The sequence below is a fragment of the Lates calcarifer genome, linkage group LG15 (assembly GCF_001640805.2).
Source record: "Lates calcarifer isolate ASB-BC8 linkage group LG15, TLL_Latcal_v3, whole genome shotgun sequence".
Classification (NCBI taxonomy): domain Eukaryota; kingdom Metazoa; phylum Chordata; class Actinopteri; family Centropomidae; genus Lates; species Lates calcarifer.
In genome coordinates this window covers 20,839,762-20,857,627 of record NC_066847.1, presented here as the reverse complement: position 1 = coordinate 20,857,627, position 17,866 = coordinate 20,839,762, and the positions used below count along the sequence as shown (strand labels likewise).

Here is a 17,866-nt window from a genome sequence, read left to right as displayed (position 1 = left end):
TGGCTTTTCCTCATTCAAAACATACCCTGCACACATTAAGCCGCCCACACCCAGACACAGCCAGACACACACACACACACACACACACACACACACACACACACTCTGAGTGACTGATGCAAGAGTGAACACACACCTCTGCACCTGCTCATATATAGAAACATACACAAAGTTGCAGGCACATACACAAACCACAGACTGTGCACAGCAAAACAGCTACACATACATACATACACACGCAGGCAGTCTACCAACTTTGATGTAATTATTCATTATCTGCAGCCAATCTCCATGCACACCTTTTGACATTCAGCTCGAGGCAGAGGTTGATTCACTCTCAATTAAGGAGCTATTTTTCTTCAGGCACTGACATTTTTTTTCTCTTTGTTCACAACAAAGATTTTTCTTTTCTTTTCCCATGCAGTTCTTAAAAAACTGAAATAACAGTTCTTCAGGGAGAGGATTGATGGACTTTCAGAGGAGGCCATCTTTTTTTTTTTTACAATGCAGAAGAGACGTACAAAAAGGTTTCTGACCCACTGCCAAAGCCTGAGGGATGGGTCAGAAATGTGATGAGAGGGAATATGAATGGGTAATTGATAAACAAGAGTGGATAAGACAACCAAGGGCAGGGCACATGGTCTATCAAAAATTTATATTAGAATAAATATCAGTTTCTTACAGGTCCTTAAGGCATTTATAAAATCAACTTCAGAAAAGCAGTAAAGCTAACATTCGCCCATGGTGCATCATTTGGACATGCAATAGATTACCAAATCACTGCAATGCAAATTATTGATTACTGTTATTAATATGCACACAGCATGCCAGTTTTGCCTCATTCAAACCAGAGAATGAAATTATCAGATAAAGACTAAGGAGTCTTTATGTGGAGTCTCCATGTTGGAAGGCGGGTGACTCACACTATGTTTTACTGAGACAATTACAAGCACCACACATTCAGTGCATTCAAAAAAATGTGTCCTTTAGTGTTTAAAATCAACAAAAGGAAGCACACTCTCAGGCCCAAAAATGTTTCTGAAGGCTGAATAAGATTTTCAGAAGCAAACCTGATCCTTGTGCAGGGACAATTGCACTCCTCCATCACAATACTGTACATCGAACAGAACCATTTTCATGCCTTTGCTCCGTTAAATAGTTTACCGACTGTTATCAACAGTTTAGACAAGTAAAAAAGCTCCAGTTAAAGGTCATATCGAATGAAAAATTCCTTCTCTGCGTCATTATCTTGCGTCCCTGAGTGTTTTGTTCAGCTATCTATGTGTGACAAACGCGCTGAAGCAATCATTAAGGACCACGATGTCACGTCCTTCATATTTTTTGTGGTGGTTTTTTTAAAAATATTTTTAAATGCCTGTATTTCTAAAATCCTAGCTAGGGCTGCGCTGCCAAATACATGTCAAAAATGCATATTTACATTTACATTTGTATCAAAGCTACCACTTTTTTTCCCATTAAGTACCAAAATATTTTCTGACACATTTTGCACCCAAGGGCGTATGGAAAAAGGCTATCCAATAAAATGTCATCACAGATTTTGGAGTGGTTCACCTAACCGCTCCTACCAAACACTGGCTGTCATTCAGGATAAGAACACATCCCCTTTTTTCTGTGTCCAAGTAGAAAGTGACAACAACAGACAGTGAAGACTAATGTCCACTCTGCAGCCCCTGTCCCACTTTTAAAAGTCGAAATCCCTTCCAATGTTAAATAGCAAATTTCTAATTTAATGGAAAAATACATCAAACCAAACCAACCTAAAGCCATTTTATGGGGTCTTGAAGGTTAATGGGTGGATTTAGTTTGATCCAAGTGGCAACACACACGTCCAAAAAGCCAAAAACACTCACGACAGCTCATGTTGACAGTGCTGAAGTTCAAACAATTGATCTTATACTCTTCAGCTGGCTCCAGACAACTAAAACTTCATTTGAGGTTAAATTAATCTTTCAACATTTTATGGAAATATGTTGGATGAGGAGATTGGTACCACACCCATGCCTGTATGGTAAATATCAAGCTGCAGCCAACAGTCAGTTAGCTTATCTTAGCATGACTGTAAACAGGGGGAGGCAGCTAGCAAAATACACCTACCAGCACCTTTGAAGCTCACTAATTAACACACTACATCTTGTTTGTCTTGGAACAGTGAATTCTTGGAGGCAACCAAAATGTCATTCTTTTAAGCTAAGATGGTAAAGGTAAGGTAAGGTAAGGTTGGGTAAATAATAACATATGCTGAAACTGACATTTTTTAAAGTTTAATCATTTCTTCAGTGGGTCTGTGCATTCACACACCAACCAGACCTCCATGCTTTTTCTTGCCATGGTGCTATTTCAATACCGGAATCCTGCCTGTATGTATTTGTGTTTCCTCAATGTAATCCATTCCCATATGGATGAATCTTGTTTCTCCCAGAACAGGCCAGTTACGAAAGCACTGGGCTCATTCTACGACACATCATAAGATCAGCATCATCTCCAGCCTCAGCAAGAAAACACACAGGAGTGGGTGAGTAGTGGGGGGGGGGTGTGTCACCCAAGCATCACACCACTACCATCATCATAGTCTATGCAGTTGAGTGGTAGAGATGTGATGGTGGCTTGCTGCTATTTTACTGCTATTAGCACACTGCCACTCCATCTGTCGAAACGTAGCAGCTCACTCTGCTGCTGCAAAGTCTTACTTTATTTTCCTGGGCTGAAAGTAAGCCAGAAGTGAAAAAAAGAAGCTATATTCTAGTCCCTGATACATGAGGAAATGCGAATCGTTAACTGGACTCACTGCTGGAATGTTCCACTTGGAACCAGGATGATGACTGGGCGTGAAAAGCTGCAGTGCACGGGCCATTTATACCAATGCAGGAGGAAGGAAGGGAGAGGTGGATGTTAGTGTTCGCTTGGCACGAGTCCAAGTCAACCCCCGTGGTGTGTGTACTTCTATCTGTGTGCTGATTGATGAAATGAACTCTGGGTCTGGGAAATTGATTCTGGCTGAGGCTGATCTCCCTCTCTTACCTTTTCTGGCTCGCGCGCACGCTCAGCTCTAGTCCCCTCATTCCTCCTCAGTCCTCCCTTCCTGTTCACCAGTTGGTTCCTCTCACTTGTTTTCTCTCACTAACATTGAAGGCTGATCTCAAAATGGGGAGTGGGGGGGGAAACAACACAAACAAGGTGGGATATCTTGTTCTGGCTGTCCTCTTCAATCTGACTAGATGTCTCTTGGTACAGGTGAAGCTGTTGCATCATTCCTGCCTTTCTTTTGCCTGTTTCATTTTACCTGCTAGCCAAATCATCTGTCTTTTCTGAGAATCTCTGCAACCTTCTTCTTTAATATTTCATGAATCCCTCTCTCTCTAGTAGGCGGGTGGTTGTGTCTGTGTACTATATGTGAGTTACTGAGGGATTACCTTTGTGCTTCTTGTCTTATGTCTTAGGTTTCATCTTACTACTGTAATTCCCCAGTTGCAGCCCAACCGGAGAGAGAGGAACACCTTCATGTGAGATAGAGAAAAGCCTTTATTCTTAAATTTCCTGTTTTCTGGTCTCCTGCTGTTTTAATTTGCTGTTAATGCTGTCAAAGGAAACTCAAAATGTCACCTATGTTTACACATTTTCTTGCTAAATTCAGCAAAATGTATATTCCACAACACAAATTTCATCAGGCTTTGTTTTCAAACAAAAATACTGTTTTTATTTACCAATTTACTGCCATTTTTTTCCCACTTACTAAATATCTGCAAACTTCGATTGTCGATCATGGTTCCTGTTACAAGAGTTTGGCACACACCCTCTGGGCAGCACTGCTTCTTTAGGGCAGTCTGGATGCTGCAGTGAGTCGCTATCAGAAAGTGATGAGACAGGTTGAAGCGAGTAGTCTTCTTCCTTGCATTTTTACTTTTCTTGGTACGTCACTGCCACCAACTGTCAATCATAGTGGTGCAATAACCACGTGTATCACCCTACCTCCACACAGACACTAGACAGAAAAACAAAAACCAGGAAGCACTCATAAAAGCATAATTAGCTCCATAGTTATAACAGTGGTAAAATACTCCACAGGGTACCTTTCAGAGTACAGGTAATTCCACCCAGCCTTTATCTGGCTGTTAATGACCACTATTGTTTGAATTTGGAGTTTGCTCAATGCACTGTATGTGCATGAAAAAGGAACTCAATCTCATATTAAAAAAACACATCATCTTATCTTCAGTAGCAAAAAACCCCTGACTGTTTTGAGAGATATTTCCACTCTCCACAGTGTGTGCAGACACAGCTCACACAGATTATTCAGGCAGAACTCTGCACTGCCGGCCAGATGAGGAGGTCTGTGTTTATGAGGATGTGGTTATCTTCATCTTTCAACAAATTGACTACCAGGGAAATTTTATCATCTCGTTACATTTCCGAACGAGGAGCCTCCCTCCGTTTCGCTTGCTCTAAGGTCATCCTGCGCAGTGGCACTCCCCCTGCTAATCTTTGCATGCAGAGGTGTCATTTTAATGAGGGGTCGGAGCTAAATATCCTCCCTGTATCCTGCAAATTCACATTCACTTGGCTTCTACCAAAGCACGAGATATCATTTTAATCTTTTATGTGATGCAGGAGGGGTATATGTGGCATAATTTACTGTAAATCCAAACTAAAAACAAAAAAATGCCGGAGGAATAAGCTATTTTGAAGCTGGCGTGTTTGGCTTTAGCTTGATGCAACATGTATGGAAATAATCACAGTAATTGGACAACCATAATGTCACTGCCTATGAACAAGCTGCCATTAATATGACCAAAAGGCACGGGAGGAAGGCCGCCATTTTTATAATGTTTGTTCAAAATCAAAGGGCACAACAGAGAAACATTCCTGCAGGGGAAACACAGGGAACTGATCATTATATCCTTTGTAGCTTTATCAAGGCCAAATTCTGTTCAGTGGGCTTAAATTGGCTATGACATGTAGCAACAACTGAAAAAGATTCAAAAGTAGTCATAATTAATTATTGTTTCATCTGCAAAAGATCAACTCAGACAGGGAGATGTATACATGTTTACTGTTTGTGAATATGTGACTGAAAGAGCAAATTAAGCTCTTTGAATTGGAAGTCCCTGATATCTTAACGAGATAAAGACCTAGGTACCAGGTGAATTAAAGTGCCATCTACTTGTTTACTACTTACACATGATTGAAGCCCTCAATCAAGATGAGAATCACTCCTTGTCTCATTTAGAGAAACATCAACCACAAGCCCTGTACTTTAGTTTGGAACAGGACTCTCCTTCACCACAACCACACCTGCTCTCACACAATCTGCCTTTTCCCAAAAGCACCACTGAAGTGTGTTTTCAACAATGCATAGTGGTCTCTGAGCAGAGGGACAGCAGAGGCAGGTGCACCTCTCATTTGCTTCGTATTCCTCTGCTAATCCGACTTACGTCAACCACCAGGGCCCCGTTGGAGAAAACATTGCCCAATTTCCCTAATCAATGAAAGTCCCTCAAAGGCTGGCAGCGCGTGCAGTCAATGCCTGTGTTTACCTAAGGCCACAGATGTTCCTCCATTATTCCGGTTCGTCAAGTGAAAGCACTTCACCGTTGTTTGAATTTGTCAACCCAGCGAGGGGACAGAACAGCGGAGGGGGTGCACAGCTGAGCAGTTGTGTACAGTCATGTATGGCAGTGTACAGTGCATGCTCAAATTATACAAACTACACTGTAGAAATGAACTCAGATGCAGACACAAAAGCATAAACATACATGTCAATCTGAAGTGAGTATAAATGCGTAGGTAGTGGCTAGTCTTGTTCAAATAAACCTTCAATCTTTTTTGGCATAAACTGTAACTTGTGATTTGTAGCCTGCAGTTAAAATAATAGGGCTGGCCTTAGTCTATTTTTTTCTTTTTGCCACAATTCCCATGAAACAACTAAGACCAACAAACTTGGTATGTCTCTCAACACTTTCCAAATTCCCCAAGCGCATTTGTTCCCACTAAAAATCTTTAAAAAAGGGTTTGCAATCATATGATTTTATTTTTTAAAAAGGTTTAGTAATTCCCTAAAACAGCTGGACAATGTAGGTTCAGAATAAAGTTACTCAAACAGGATTAAATAGTGCATTTGTTGGGACTACTTTTAGCTGGGGAATAATACACACTGGGGCATTTACAACACCAGGATGGCGGATGACTCGTAATGAAGGAATATGTCAGCCAGTGCAGCGGCTGGTCTTTTTATAGTTGATTGTTGGTCTTCCTAAAAATATATAGAATATCACCCATCTGTACACGTGAGAACGCTCAACTGTATAGAGATGCACATTCCACTTGGGTGTCATTTGCATAATCACATGAACATACATGACTAAGTGCCTTCTGACACGCCTCAGAGGAATCAAGGCAAAATACATGTTGCTTAACATGAGCACAGTGGAGCATACATATAAAACAACATCTGGCTCTAACGTGCAGCTTTATTGGAGCCATCTGTATGGAGGAAAGGGATGTCAACTTCTCGCATGGTTCTCCTGTCAAGGTATAAATGATTTTGATGACAGCTAAAACGTCACCCCTGGGATAACACAATCACTCAGTAGCCCGAGAAATAGCTGAGTGAAGCGATAAGAGTCCCTCCTAAATTGGGACACATATGTATTATGCATTAGGGAGAATCATAACATGCCATGACTTTGGCTGACTTAGTAGTTAGAAGTTGACTTGCTGGTATAATGAGGTCACTTCTTTTGGCTCTGAAGCATTTGCTGAGAAGTGTAGAAGTGTGTTACATGCCTGAGAGCTTTATTTTTGACTGATGCTATCCACTTATGTGGGTTATTTCACTGGAAAGCAGTGCTGATGTGATGGTTTTGGGGCATTTTTAAACTGATTGAGACACTCAAGAAATCCACAATGGATATTTGGCATCTGAAAATATAAAACCTCTCAACCTCATGCTCAGGTCAAACGTATTAGAGGAGGAAGAGAATATCACGACACATACATGCAGGGGAAAATGATGACGTATGACTCATAAATTGGTAGGTTTGAGACACTGATGCTACTTACTTGCATGCAATGTAACTGATATGAAGCTAATGAAATTTGACCCTTTGATTTTACGTTAGCATTACCATAAATACAGTACAGTATATGGAATAGACATATACTGACTACAGTGGGTTTGTGTTTCATTTCTTCGCTCGTTGTTGTCACTTCAAAAGGTCAAACTTCAAATTATATGGCAAAAGTGGGATGGAGAGTAGTTATGAGCAAAATTTTGTTCGCATACCTGAACATAAAACCGGCAAGAGCGCTCTCTTTTCTGCAGCTGCAACCCAAAGAAAATGTAAGAGTTAGCCAAAGGTCAACAACTCAAACAATTCCACTTTAAATACATTTCTGGTTGGAGTATAGACCTCAGACTGGCGAGAAAAAAAGCAGTCACCTTACTCTTGAAAGTTAAATGCTCACTTTACATAAAATGTGTGAAAAGCAGCATATACTTTAATTATACACTATCTTGGAAAAACAGCAGAGACTCTTGTGTTAATTAGAACTGAAATGAGACACATAGGACAAGAGGGAATATGCCTATGACACTGTTAAGCGCCATTTCAATGTTATCGTCTTATTCAATTTTAACTTTTCAACTTGCGTGAGAACTCTGGAAAGTAATTCATCCTTTAAACCTCTGTCCCCCTCTGAAGGAGAGATAATGCTAGCAACAATTTAGCATACCTGAAAAATCACAGAAAGCGCAGGCTCAAAGAAGTGCTGTCAGGACTGCACAGAGGGTGAATAATTTTAACTGAGTTCTGATTCAAGCAGTGTAGCCAACAGAGCTACTGTGTGGCTTAACAGCTAGGTTCTGGTACCGTGATAAATCCCATGCAGATTAGCTCCAAAGAGTACCATTTCCCCCCATAAAGGAGCCTCTTGCTCTACATCACAACCCACTCTTCTGGAAACAGTCCCGTCCGTACCGTTAGCCAGCTACCCTTTGATCATGAAAACGACACTGATCTCGCCGTTTGCCAACTCAATCCTTTCATTGTCTGCTGGCAGAGAGCATTATGCTTCGCTATCAAAAAAAAATCTTTAATTCGCTTAGCTCTTTGCAGATTGTGTCAAAATGATTGAACTCAGGAGGTAAACATCAGCCACTGCCAGAGCAGCGAGGAAGAGTTTTGTGGGCTTGAGTGTTTCCTTGGGGAAAACTCTCACTGGCAAGGGAAGTCGAACACTAGAGAAAGCAATAGGGACATTTTTTTTCCATAGATGTACTATGCTGCAAGAATGGGGTGGACAGAGAATTATAAATCAAAGGTAAGCCTGTGACCTCTTGAATAAATTATCCTGGTTTTGGAGGCTGTTTTACTCCTCTCAGCCCAGCCAAGGTTTTTTTCACACCATTTCCTGATTTTTACAAGAGAAGCTAAAGACTGCGACAGCAATCTCGACCACAGCAGTTCCTCTTCCTTGAATGTTGTGTTTTATGAGAAACCTTTTTTTTTTTCCAAGAGGTATTATAAACTCTAGTTGCTCCTCAATGTGAATTTACTCGTCACGTTCTCTTCTGAGGCCTTTTGGCCATCTTTACTGCCTCCCCCTCTCCATTGGAGAAAACTGGCACTAAAATCTCAATGGGGACATCTGTGTCTGTTGCGGCAATGAAATAAAAAACCGTCCCGAAAAAGCTATCTGAGAACAGGTGTTCAGGCTCCTCCACAAGTGAAGCCGCTCCAGCAAATTAACGACTGACATTTTGAATTTCACTGATGTTTGCTTTTCTGTTGGCTGCTCAGCAGACAGAAAGTATTATTTTAGCTCATTTTGCCTGAGTGCCCCTCACTGTGCTCTACTGTGAATTGGGGAATAAATGCATTAGCTTCAGGTTCAGCAAAAATGAAAAACACTGCGCTCCCACAGCTTAGATCAAGCCCACTGAAATCTTAGCCTGTCCCATTAGTAAAAATCAAGTGGTGCAAATGTAGTGCTTTTGACGAGCATGACATATGGATAACATCTTTTAAACTACATCAAAGTAAAACTGATAGCATAATACATGATACTAGAGTGAGATGAGCTATCCACTGAAAGTGAGGGTGTGTTTTTAGTATGCATCGAAGCACAGTGGAGGTAGTGGTTATCATTTTACCTGACAGCACAGGGCCAAACAGCAGATCATTATAAGAATACCTACTGTTCAGGTTTGACCTGATGGAAGCCTTGTGGTAGGTCAGGCCTCCATTTTAGAGATTCCAAAAGGTTTCAAAGTCAGGATGAAAATGTTAACTCAAAAAAGTGGCACAATTTAGTAAAATCATTTTCCTACACTTCTTTCATTTTGAGCCTGCTCCTTTGCAGACGTTGATCTGAACATTGCAGACAAGAAGGAGCATAGGTCACCGTTCCCGCGGGTTGTGTTTATCCAGCTTGTTAGCTAGTCAGAAGATGCTTTTAAAGCGGGAGGAGAAGTGGATAAAGGGCAGGTTTTGATATTTCTCACAGAGCAGTTTCTCCCACTACCTTGTTGAGGCTCCGGGCTGCGCTGTCTTTGCCGCCTGGCGTGAGGTTCCTCAGCTGCACGTCGAGGAGGTCCACCAGCTGAACCATGGCCTTCACTGTGTAGGTGATGTCCCCCGCCTGAAGATTACTCTTAGTTTGCTCCGCCAACTCCCTGGCAATGACTGCAGCTGTCTCCCCAGCTTTCAGCTATAAAGACAAAACATTAAATTGTGACTGAAACATTTAAATATCTGAACAGGCTGAGATTCATTACTCTACTCCTGAACAAAAATCCAAACAAGCCTCATAGCCCATCATTATTTTTTGTACTACAGCACGTCCTTACTGTATTATTCATAGCAGACACACTGGAAAACATGGAGAAACATGCCAATTTGCAAAAATGTGTAGCCCCTTAAAATAAATGCAGTTTAGCTTATACATTTTCTTCGAGTGCTGCTATATTGCACACAATTAATGTGGTGAGACGGTTCTCAGCTGAGTGTACACTTGGGCCAATATTGTACCCGGAAGCAATTATAAAATCAACTATTGAGGGAATTTCCCCAGATAGCCTTAGACCTTTATGAAACTAATGGGGAGCACTGCAGCGTGGGGGAAGTAGTGTATATGTGGTACACAGAGGACAGATGCTCCTAGATATGAATTTTTTTCTTATGTTTGAAAGCGTATATGATTTTTGTGTCTTGGGATTTGTTGGGGAAAAAAAACAGACATATCGTGATTACTTCTGAGTGTTTGCTTTCTTATGTTTTTCAGACCTCGCCTGTTGTTTTTTCTACCTTTAATTTTTCATATTTCCCAAACATTTCCTGACACACACTTACTGTACCAACATCACTACACTTTTTGGAAGTATAGTAACCTTAGTTTAGAAGGTGGCACAAAAACAAAAACACAAAAACTAACCAGAAGCATAAGATATTAATTATCCCATATAATGTAAACTGCAATGCTTAGCATGTCGGGCTGACTAGCTAAGCGAGCATTACTTCGAAGGTCAATCAAGACCCATTTACATTGTTCTCATTTTAAAAAGAGTTAGCTGGAAACATTAGAAAGTGTCCCAACGACAGCATTTTCAACCAATTCATGGAGCTAAAGGTAGCTTAATTACAGCTGATGTAATCTGCCAGTGACAGTTTTCATTTCAGGACACATTTATGTTCAATATTCTGTTAATACACATTAACACAATTTTACCAGTTAAAATATTTCTGAAATATTATCTTTCTTTTTATTGGAATATGGCGTCTAAAACACCTATATAAACACAACCATAACGCCTAACCCTATCCTCATAAGTCCCCTCAAGTGGAAGCCTATGATACTGAGAGCAATACAGAAGTGCTGGGGAACAAAAACCCCCATTGACGAATTCCCCCAATGGCCCAGGTCATCATCAGTGAATGCTGGGGGAACATCTTTTTCAGATTTCCTTTATGTGCCATATAAATCTGGAGAACATGGGACCCTGGGGACATAGAGATGACTCTATCATTTCCATCAACAAAATCCAGCTGAAAATGTGACACCTGCTTTTCGCTATATCTGCCTAATACTTAAGGATCCACTGTTTCAAAAATGACAAAGAATTTCAAGTGGTAAATCATCACTGTTAACTGCTAATGTAAAGCTGAGAGAGATGTATAGACAGGTATAGCAACAGACACTAAGGGGAATAGAGCCCAATGAATAAGATGTAGTGTTGCTGACAATAGTGTGAGCTTCCCTCACTATATCTTTCACAGGGGAAACTTTCTAATATCGAACTTGTGAGCTATGGAGGCATCCTTTTACTGGCTAATGAGACTCACCACAAACCCTGAAAGGCTTGCTCCCAAACTTCTTCTTTGTACTTGGCACAGTTCTTTATCCTGGTTTTCAAATTACACTGTACATCTCTACCTAGCAGGGTGCTAATAATATGAAGAGGTGCCCCTTGATGTCAGCCATTTCAAGCTGCTTTTAATTTTTGAGCCTCTAATTGCCATACATTTACATAAACCGGCTTTATCCGACAAAAGAGAAACAATTAATTCATTACAGTGCATATATTTCAGTGCCATATTGTTTTTCTCAAATAATTTGAAATACTTATTGAGAAAGAGATAACTTTGACGAGTATAAAATAGACATGAAAGCCATTTGAAAGTCATCGAGTCAGACTGATGAGAAACCATCTCTTCCTATACATCTGTATCTCTTCCTATAAACCTAACTAGAAAATTAAGTAAAAGAAATAGAAATAAGTACTTGTTGGTCTTGATAATGATCAGTAAATAACTTGAATGTGACTAAATGCCAACACCCCTTAGGTCTAATGTAGTAGTTCAAAGGTCAGTGATCTTCAAAGTTTTAAGTAATATGCTGGGTGCAGTAAGATGAGCCTCAAAAACATAGTAGCACCACCTTAAACAGGCCCATTCTAATTTACTCTGGCATCACCTGCTATCATTGTTTATTAGTGAAGCCAATTATACTGCCTAAATTGGTCTGCACAGAGGTGTATGCAGGGGAACGTGTCTTTGGAAGATGTTTTCCTCTTTCCCCTCCCTGCTCTTGTCTCTTAATGAGGGGAGCTGGAGATGCAGGGTAAATAGCTCTACTTTCCTTTTTTCCCCTTCTTTCTGCTGATCTGATGTCATTTCTTTTTCTCTTTGTTCCCTACATCTTCCTTTCTCATTTTGTCTACCCAACCATCTGGTAATGAGCAATGCCACATACAGGACAGTGGCTCTACATATAAAATAACAACGTGCCAGATGGGCATTCCAGATCTCTGACAGGTTGATCTTCATTAAAGTCTTCCTGTCTCTACAGCGACAGGCACACTGCTCGAGTGTGATTTTTATAAAAAAAAAAAAAAAAAAAAGGACAAAAAAGAAGAAAGATTAATAACACTTTTTGTTAAAAATACATGCATTCCTTGGCTGTCACTTATTTCTGCAGATTTTAACTGGAAATATTCTACATTAGAGTCTAACTCTTGCTGAATCAATGCAACAATATGGCAAAAGCAAAACAGCCTCTATAGCAAGTTCAGATAGAACTTTGCTGTAGTTAATTTTTCCAAACAACAGCCTGTGGTAGAGGTTTATTGCACCGCTCAAATGGCACTGTGCTGCACAAAAATGCACCTGATAATTTCTCTCCATTCTATTTTGTTCCCCAACAGCCGTTCTCCATCCATATCTGCAAACTGCCGTTTGTTTAATGGGCCGAGCTGTATGCCATTGAGTAAATCATAAGTGTTATAACACACACGCCTCAGGGTCCTATGAGTTTAAGGGAGAACATTTTCACCATTACCTGCAATTCATAACCTGGAACCCTGATCCTCACTTGCAGTAACCTTCTCCTCTTTTGATTCGATTCTATTACAGATTTTAACATTGGAAGCTTTATATGGGGCTTTGCATAATAACTTGCCCGCAGAGGAGGAGATACAAATCGTTTGTGCTTGAGAAGTATGAAATGCAAATAACCGCTGTATCATGTCGTAGGGGGGGAGAAAGAGGTGTGGATTAGCTGGTAGCCACAGCAGTCCAGTACACTATGGTGCTGTGGTATTGGTTTTCACTCCGCCCCCACCCAACCACACACACTAACACACACACACAAGTATAACCCTTCCATTGAGTAAAGCCTCTGGCTAATCAATGACATTAATTGACCAATTAAGAAGAGACAAAGAACATAAGAGAAAACCCACAAAAACTGACGTCCTCTGAGTACAAGCGATATATGCACTCTTGATTTGTACTGTGAGCTCTTGCAAATGTTATTTAGAACAGGTTAAAAGGGCACAGTTCTGTTGAAAAGCTGTCCTGAACAAATTAACACATCAAAATAACATTTAAACTCGATTGCAAATCCTCCAGGCTATCTTTTTCTATGTGTAGAGAGAAATGTGTGATGGTTCAAACCAACTGTGATGCTACTTTAAGTAAGACATTTTCTGCTTTGTTGTATCACACAGCGTGGTACCTTCTGGCTGATGAGGTTGACCCAGGGGGAGGTGCAGTTGCTAAAGTCGGGTCCCTGGGGGTCCCAGTATCCCTCTGGACCCACACACGTGTAAGAGGCCACGCCTGGGGGGAGAAGAAAGGCAGCTGCTTATTGAGAAGAAATTTATTAGATCACGAAACACAGCCATGTCGGTGAAGAACAGAAAAGTTGGAGAGAAACATGTTTTGTAGCACGCTTGTCAGTGTGTGTGTCTCTGAAAGTTCACCACAATCAAGTTTACCCTTATTTTTCTTACTCCTTTTTCCCATTATAGACTGAAGGACTACACAGTGCTGTTGGCTATGTCAGGCATTTCTTTACTTTATTTGCAAAACTTGTCTAAATAAAACCACAACATTCCAAGAAAGACTATTCTTACGTGATTAAATTAATGGATGTAGCAAGATGTAATTGGATGGCTTTATCTTTCAGTGACTGGAATGGAGTTGCTTCACTTGAGGCCAGCCTGGCTCACCCAGACAGCGCCTGTATTTAATCATTAAAAGTCAGACAGTGTCTCTGTGTGTGTGACAGTTCAACTCCTGCATGAGAAAGAAAATACACCAAAATAGGTGCCAATTAAGTCTGCCATAGCTGAATTCATCACAAAAGGTCAATTAAGCTGGTTTGAGAGAGACGTTCTCTGCTGACAGAGGGGTGGTTTGGTAAGTGAGTGTGTTATGATGTTCCATGTAGGCTTTAGTACAAATAAACCTCCAGATATTAAGTAAAGTTAAACTGTGTGACCCTGCTATATCCAACCTCAAATGGAATTAATGAATTAAATGAATTACATGAAACAGTATCTATCTCCAGTGGATGCAATGTATTCGTAAACAAAAAGTGTCTTTGACTTGCTCTCCCACACACCTCAAATAACTTGTGTCTATATTTTCAGAGCTGACATCAGCAAAGCTACATGCTGACATTAAATTGCCCTTGCTTGTACTTACGTAGAGGGAGGGTGTGTTGGAGGGTGAGACGACCAGCATTAACAGATATAAATTTTGATTGACATATAATTTCCTTTCCCAGTCCACCTTGGACAGCCTTATGTTTGATGGGTTTATAAGATAAGGGACTCTGCATTTCCTCCTATATTGAGAGGCAGGAGAAGGAGCATGAAAGAGAGAGAGAGAGAGAGAGAGAGAGAGAGAGAGAGAGAGAGAGAGAGAGGGAGAGGTGCGGGGGGGGCAAGTGACAGCGAGAGAAGTGAGGTAGATGGAAGGGGAGCTCGAGGAACTTTCAAAGAGTGGCAGAGGAAGCTCACACAGTCGTGTTCTGCAGTGTCGTCTGAAGAGAGATGGCTTTGAAGAGTGCACCGAGAGGAGGTGGGGTATGTGTTCCTCTTATCTTGCCATATGACGGCTGTTAGTGAGGTCTCGACGGGTGCTGGTATTGCCCATTAATGAAGCCTGTATGTGTGTGTGTGTGTGTGTGTCTGACTGTGCGCTGATTGATGAAATGAACAGATTTCTTCAGGCTTCCGGCCAGAGTTGAGGGTATGATGTCACTACCCAATGTAGGGTGACTCGGTCTATGACAAATTCATGATAAGCAAGTTTCAGAAAATTCCTTACCAAAAGCACATTTTGCAATTTTAACACATCTGATTTGCATTACCTAGTCTTGTTAGTTTGTAATAATGTATCACCTCAACTGACTTGCTTTATTTATGCAACAATGCTGTCTGACAGCAGAAACCGACAGTATCAAGGTTTCTAGGTTACCTTAAATCTTCAATTCTGTCCTCGCTTTTCATTTCCTTACTTTAAGAATGCAGCATGATCTTCAACCTTATAACATCAAAGCCTTTACTTAAAAAATTTAAAGTCTATGCTCAGTGGTCAGACCTCATTACAATATGAACTGCTCCCCAAGATCAGCACTCTCTCCAGTCTCACTTTCTGAGGTAACGCTTTTACATCTAAAGCAGCCAACATCGACTTTATCTTAATGTATACTTGAGTTCATTCTCTTGGTATTGATACAAAGACAAAGCTGGAGTAACATATACAGAAACAAATGGTCTGAAGCCGGATAAACAAAGCATAACAGCTCTTTCAAAGCGCCCAACACAAATATGTTTAGCCACTAATTAATTACAACAATTGTGTCCTGAGAGACAGGAAATAAATATGGGTGCGTGGTGTACTAGTAACTAGTTTCCCCCCTACAGATGTGATGCTAAGCTATCTTCAACCCTGCATTGGTGAGTCAGGAATAAAGAGTGAGGAGGGAGGACAGGAAGCTGGAGAACTGAGTGCTGCGGGGGGATTGTAAACATAAACAAAACACACAGCAGCAACCAACATCAAGGCGGAGAGGCCCACAGAAGACTGTGTCTCCTAACGAAGAGTATTGGCATCCTCACAGCGAGAAGGAATGAAGAAACAACATATATATTTCACAAGCAGAATTTTTCATTTTCACACAGAGGAATGTTTCGGATGATTAATCGGACTGGCAGCATGAGTGGTTAGAATGACACATTAATGTCATACATTGTTATGCTCTTTTAACCCTGCACATACTGTAAAATGGTAGATCTACCAACAAATGAAGCATAAACTGAAAATAGTAGTGGACAAATGTTTAAAGTATGCAATGGTAGGTGTGCAATAACATGTCTGGTGACAAAGAAAAGTTCTGTTACTGGTAACATATTTTTGTAGTTTTAGTCAAAGTAATTGCTTAAGTCTGGGGAAAACACTACCTCAACAACATCAATGAACAAGTCCATTGACAAGAGGAATATCAGTGTTCAGATGATCAGACTGGTTTTAAAGAGCCAATAGTTTAGTCCAATCTAAACTGTTTTTTTGGAGAGAGGAAACTCAAAAGGGAGCACAAAAAATGTCTTATTGCATAGGCAAACTTGTTCAGTGCATCCCCATCAATTGTAGATAGTCAACCAAGAATTTGGTGTGTAAATTATAATGAAAGTTTACAACAGACATCTAGGATAAAACTTTATTTTGCTTATTTTCTCAGGACATATAAACTGGTGCAGTGTCAGCAATGGCCTAAACTCAAGACAAAGCTCTCAGTTTACCAGTGGATCTACAGTCCAACCCTCACATGTGGTCATGGGCCTTGGAGAGTGACAGAAGGATTGAAATCCTCAATACTGGTGGCCAAAAAGAGTTTCACTTGGGTATTCCAGAGAATAGGCCCATTATATATCCAATTTTGCCTCAAATCCCCCAGATCTGGCTTGAGAAAAGGACGTCTCGGCAATATTTAGTATGTTGAGACTGCGACCCAGACCTGGATGTGTAGATAAATGGATAAATAAATAAATAAATAAATGTGTGGATGCCCCTCTTTTGTCAGATCTATTCCAGTTATTACTTCTAGGAATGTTGCCCAAAACCACGAAAATGGGAACCACGTTGTATAAAATTTCCCTTTTAATATTTAATATGATAAAGAATCTACTTTACCTATGGTTCCAGGTGGACAGGGCATCCTGGCCACTACACCCTGCTTGGTCTTAGGCCAGGAGATGTCCATCATCATCAGGGGACTGCAGTACTCCACCCTGATGTTGGGAAGCTGGGAGGAAGGCGGCGCTCCATCATCATCTTCTGGGATTAAACCCTCCACCAGCGTCTGGACCGGGGTCGCCACCGTCTGCGCGGTGCGGGGCCACTGGGCGACTGCGGGCGTCGTGGCGGGCATCTTGGTCGTGGTGGTCCTGGCTGTAGTGGTCGTCATAGTGACCGTGGTGGGCCGAGTGGTGGTCCTCGTCGTTGAGGTCGTCGTGTCCATGTAGACCATTATGGAGGAGGAGGTTTCTAAAGGGAAAAAGAGGGGAAACAAGTGAACTGATGTAATCTGAGAAAAATGCAGAGTTGGAAAAAAGAAGATTGAGAGTAAATGTCTTTCTTTTTTTCAGTCACACTTCATTTATGCCTGAGAGGGAAATTTATTTTTGTGCTGGTGGAGAAACAACAGAGCTTACACAGGAGGGTTCTATTCTTCCCTCCTTTCCATGTGTCATTTTAAGAGAATATAGTTCAAAGAGGATCAATTGGAACTGGCAGGTGTGACTTACAAAGGCATGCATGGGACCCCTGCTGGCTAAGCTAACACACATACACTGCACATACACTTCCAGCTGTGCAGTCTAAATGTAGCTGTTGACGAGGGCATATCTCCGCGAGTCAATAGCTGGGTGTTGTAGCTACATGCTATTTCTGGGTCAGCCGGGACAAACTGGAATACCTATTTCCTGGATGGGAGTCCTCCCTGTGGTGGCACTGCAGGTGGCTCTTGCTAATGGCGCAGTTTACCTGAGCTGTTGGGGACG

At 41.1% G+C, this 17,866-nt stretch overlaps 1 protein-coding gene across 4 annotated transcripts in view; it reads right to left on the bottom strand.

The window, feature by feature from the left end:
- The window catches only part of LOC108892288 (adhesion G protein-coupled receptor L3), a 199,286-nt gene that overhangs the window by 50,377 nt on the left and 131,043 nt on the right, over positions 1-17,866 (bottom strand). For 3 of the 4 annotated variants that reach the window (XM_051076010.1, XM_051076011.1, XM_051076013.1), the window contains 4 exons: positions 16,998-17,351; positions 13,531-13,634; positions 9,541-9,726; positions 7,301-7,339 (listed from right to left, as the gene is read on the bottom strand). In XM_051076010.1, coding sequence (XP_050931967.1) covers positions 7,301-7,339; positions 9,541-9,726; positions 13,531-13,634; positions 16,998-17,351 — 683 coding nt within the window. The remainder of the gene's footprint in view (positions 1-7,300; positions 7,340-9,540; positions 9,727-13,530; positions 13,635-16,997; positions 17,352-17,866) is intronic. The other variant, XM_051076012.1, reaches the window with a different exon arrangement.